Source organism: Bufo bufo, chromosome 8 (assembly GCF_905171765.1).
Source record: "Bufo bufo chromosome 8, aBufBuf1.1, whole genome shotgun sequence".
In the NCBI taxonomy this organism is placed as follows: domain Eukaryota; kingdom Metazoa; phylum Chordata; class Amphibia; order Anura; family Bufonidae; genus Bufo; species Bufo bufo.
This window is the reverse complement of record NC_053396.1, coordinates 63525352-63528981: the sequence shown is the minus strand read 5'-3', so window position 1 is coordinate 63528981 and position 3630 is coordinate 63525352. Positions and strand designations below refer to the sequence as shown.

Sequence of the window (3630 nt, the reverse complement as noted above, 5' to 3'; positions counted from 1 at the left end):
AGGAATCCGGCATCAGGAAAGCGGCCTTCACTCACTGCGCCTGCACCGAATACAGAAGTGAAGTGATTTCGGCAGCGAGGCGGCGGACCGTGCCATCAATCAAGAGGAGCGGGGAGGGCAGAACAGAGGACCTGGGCGGGATAAAGGGTGAGTGGACGGAGCCTCTAGGCGCTGATTTTACGCCCACATAGCACCTAGAGGCTCATTAGCATATTATAAAAGTGCTTTTTTTTTACCAAAAACGGCTGCAGGGATAAAGGTAAAAAAACATACTGTTTTGTAGTGCTTACATTAGCGCATCGCTAATGTCAGTCAGCTACATAACAGTATTTCTGGTGGTAGAAACTCTTTAAGGCTGTAATGTAACAAAATATGAAAAAAGTCAAGGGGGGTGAATACTTTTGCAAGGCACTGTATGTCTAGTGCATACATGTGGTGGCAAACTTACATAAGATCATGACAGATGTATGCCCTAGACATAATGAGCAATTTACTAAACTGCTTACAACTAGTTTTGGGATAAAAGTCACAAAACCTTGTTTGCAACTTTTTAAACAACCATGTGACAATATTCTGTTGCACGGGCATTTTTATGCTGTCATCGCCACTGGGAAGTGACATGGGTGGTGTGGGTCATGGCAGGGGCTGGGCCATCAGCGCAGACAAATTCACGAACATTTACACCAGGAGAATAACTGGAGTAGTTATTCTCACAAACTAGGAGCATCCTCTGGCAATGCAGGGGGTATCAACGACTGGGGTAAATGGCGGACTGATTAAAGTGATTAAAGTCTGAGGTGTCCTTATGCGAACAACATCACAAATGCAGTACATAGAATTGCTTCTTTTTGGTAAATGATGTTACAATCCCGATAATAGTAAGGGACAAGACGTTAGCTGCAAGCACGTACTGTGCTAATCTGCAAATTTAATGAGACCAATGTACAACTTGTGGCATGAATATGACCACTTATCCAGTAACTGTCTATTACTGCAAACATAGTCCCTCTGGCGTTTTGCTGAATATGCTTCCAAGCTTTGCTATGTATGGAATGCTCTTTGCAATTATCATAAAAAAGAATATTTAAGAATCAATAAATCCTTGGATAGATCCATACAAACACCTATTGCCAATGGTGAAAAAAAGCAAGATTCCTATGCAAATGCATACCTATAACAACTACCAATGCAGTAGGTAAACTTGAAAATCTAGTAAAGCTGACGAGGGTTCCCTGTTACTTGCTATGAGCCTTTCCATGTGACAGCTGTGTACTATAAGAGGACATTTTTACATAACTGCTCGAATCCACAGAGGAAAAACACCGAGCACTGTCAGACAGTGACCTGAGGCTGTGCTGTGCGGTGGGGGCGCGGACGCACTCTACTTTGCATATTGCGGGGTGACGCCATATGACGTCACCACCAGTTGCTATTTAAGGCGGAGCAGCACTGAAATAGCATGATTCCGCCTGAGTTGGTTGCATCAGCAGAGCAGAGCTCGGCTCAGTGCAGGGTCTCCACTCCCACAGTACACCACACCATTCAGTCTTCTGTAAACATGAGTACAGGCGTGTGTAAATCGGAGGTGGCCGTGTATGAGCTCCACAATTTCTCCATTTCCTTCTTTTCCTCCCTGCTGGGGGCAGATGTCGTGTCTGTTAAGCTGGATAACAGGTAAACCATGTTCTTTCTGCTAATCTACTGGAGCTTCTGCTTCATAGGCATGCATACAGGGGCATTTTAGGTTCAGCACATTTCTGGATTTCTCTTATTATTGATAATTGATTAATCATGAAAGATTCGATTATGTTTAGAATATTTAACACCATATTATATTTTTTGGAAGTATTTTAATAGCTATGATTATAATATAATTCTAGTAAAAGACAGCAGCCTGGCTTTTTGCAGGACTTGTTCGTATAATTCTGTGTGTTGCATAATGAGTGTCTGGCTATCAGTAGCTATAGTGAGTGATATCCCATCCTGATGCTCTGACATGCCTGAGCTTTGTTGCCCTGATGGCTGGTTGGTTAGAGCAGGATTATCCTGGTTTGGACTGGAATATTTCCATTTCCGCCTCCTTGTTTGTCAGTATTGCAGTAGACTTTTGCTTTGTCTGTGCTGGCAGTTTAACCCCTGGGGGGATGTGCACATGCTGCACAGTCTCTTGCTCCCAGTATGCTTTAGTGTCATTTTTACATAAGAGGTGAACTTTTTGATATTTATTATTGAAATATTAAGCAGTGACTTTGCTCTTGACACTAATGTACATTTCGCCTTTTCTTACAGTGCTTCAGGTGCTAGTGTTGTTGCAATAGATAGCAAGATTGAGCAAGCTATGGTGAGTATTACATCTTCTAATATGCAGCAATAAGCATTTTATTTTCTATGCCTGCACATATTGATTGTTATTATATTAAATACATAAATAAAAATCACGGCATTGTCCCTGTATAGATTCTGCATGATGGGGATGAATGCATTCTGAGTGGCATGCTCTTTACACTGACAGAGCTCTGTCATGTCATTTTGCACCTAAATTGCCTCCGTTCAGCATGTCGGAGTTCATGGCTAGAGAAAGGGAACTCCTGTTGTTCCATGCAAAGACTTATTACTGCTTGTTACTGAGCAGATTTCTCTGCTGAGGCTGTGGGATCTTATTGGATGAAAAACAACTGCAGTGTAAGCTGCAGACTGTACCAGGCTGGGGGGTTTGGGAATCCCATCCTCAGGAAGGAAACTACAGACCTGCCAACAATAATGCCTTCTCTCTCCTTACTCCTGGATGACTGACCTACTGTGTGAGTTGCTCCAGTGACCAACACTTAAGGTCATTATACTACATCTTCACATTAAACAATCTGCTGTTGCCTAATATACTAAATACATAGACCTAGTAGACTAAAGGCATTTTATTAAAGTTGCATAGATATAATATTTTCCAAATGGATGGACTGTAGGCGCATTGTGATTGATTGGTTTATACTTTTGTTCTATTGTGTGAGTCCCTTGCAGATTTTTTATTACAATGGAGAGGTTAAACACGTTCAGACTCATCTATACTGAGCAGGAGTTATGCTTCTTTCTATAGCCTGTTTACTGTAATATATACTAAAATATTTGAACTAATAGCATTGTTCAAACTAACTGATGTATTTTTTTTTTTTCTTCTTCTACAGGATTTGGTAAAAAACCATCTTATGTATGCAGTGCGGGAAGAGGTGGAAGTCCTGAAGGAACAGATCAAAGAGCTGGTGGAGAAAAATTCTCAGCTTGAAAAGGAAAATTGTCTACTAAAGAATCTTGCCAGCCCAGAGCAGATGAAAAAGTTCCAGTCCCGGCTTCCTGTAGATGAGACCAGGGAGATTTCAAGTCTAGATTTTGTGCATGCAACCCAACCATGCTCAGCGGGATCTGCAGTTTAAGTGGCTCTGTCTTTGGAGTGGACAGAGCCACAGAACTTAACCTAACCGTCTCCTCAATAATGAGAAAAAATTCAGTTTCCCCACTTCTTTAAAATGTCACCTTGGTCTGGAGGGTCATTGACTAGCCAATATAGGCACCATGAGATGTGCCAGGGCTAGAGCAGGCTTCCTGACAAGTCTTTACTTCAAGAGAAGAATGAGAGAA

General features: G+C 41.8%; 1 protein-coding gene across 1 annotated transcript; it reads left to right on the top strand.

The window, feature by feature from the left end:
* Window positions 1-1455: 1455 nt before the first annotated feature.
* Window positions 1456-3430, top strand: LOC120977232 (TSC22 domain family protein 3-like). Its single transcript, XM_040405068.1, has 3 exons — window positions 1456-1674; window positions 2290-2341; window positions 3180-3430. The coding sequence occupies exons 1-3, from the start codon at window positions 1460-1462 to the stop codon at window positions 3423-3425; spliced, it is 513 nt and encodes a 170-aa protein (XP_040261002.1). The 5' UTR covers window positions 1456-1459; the 3' UTR covers window positions 3426-3430.
* Window positions 3431-3630: the final 200 nt, after the last annotated feature.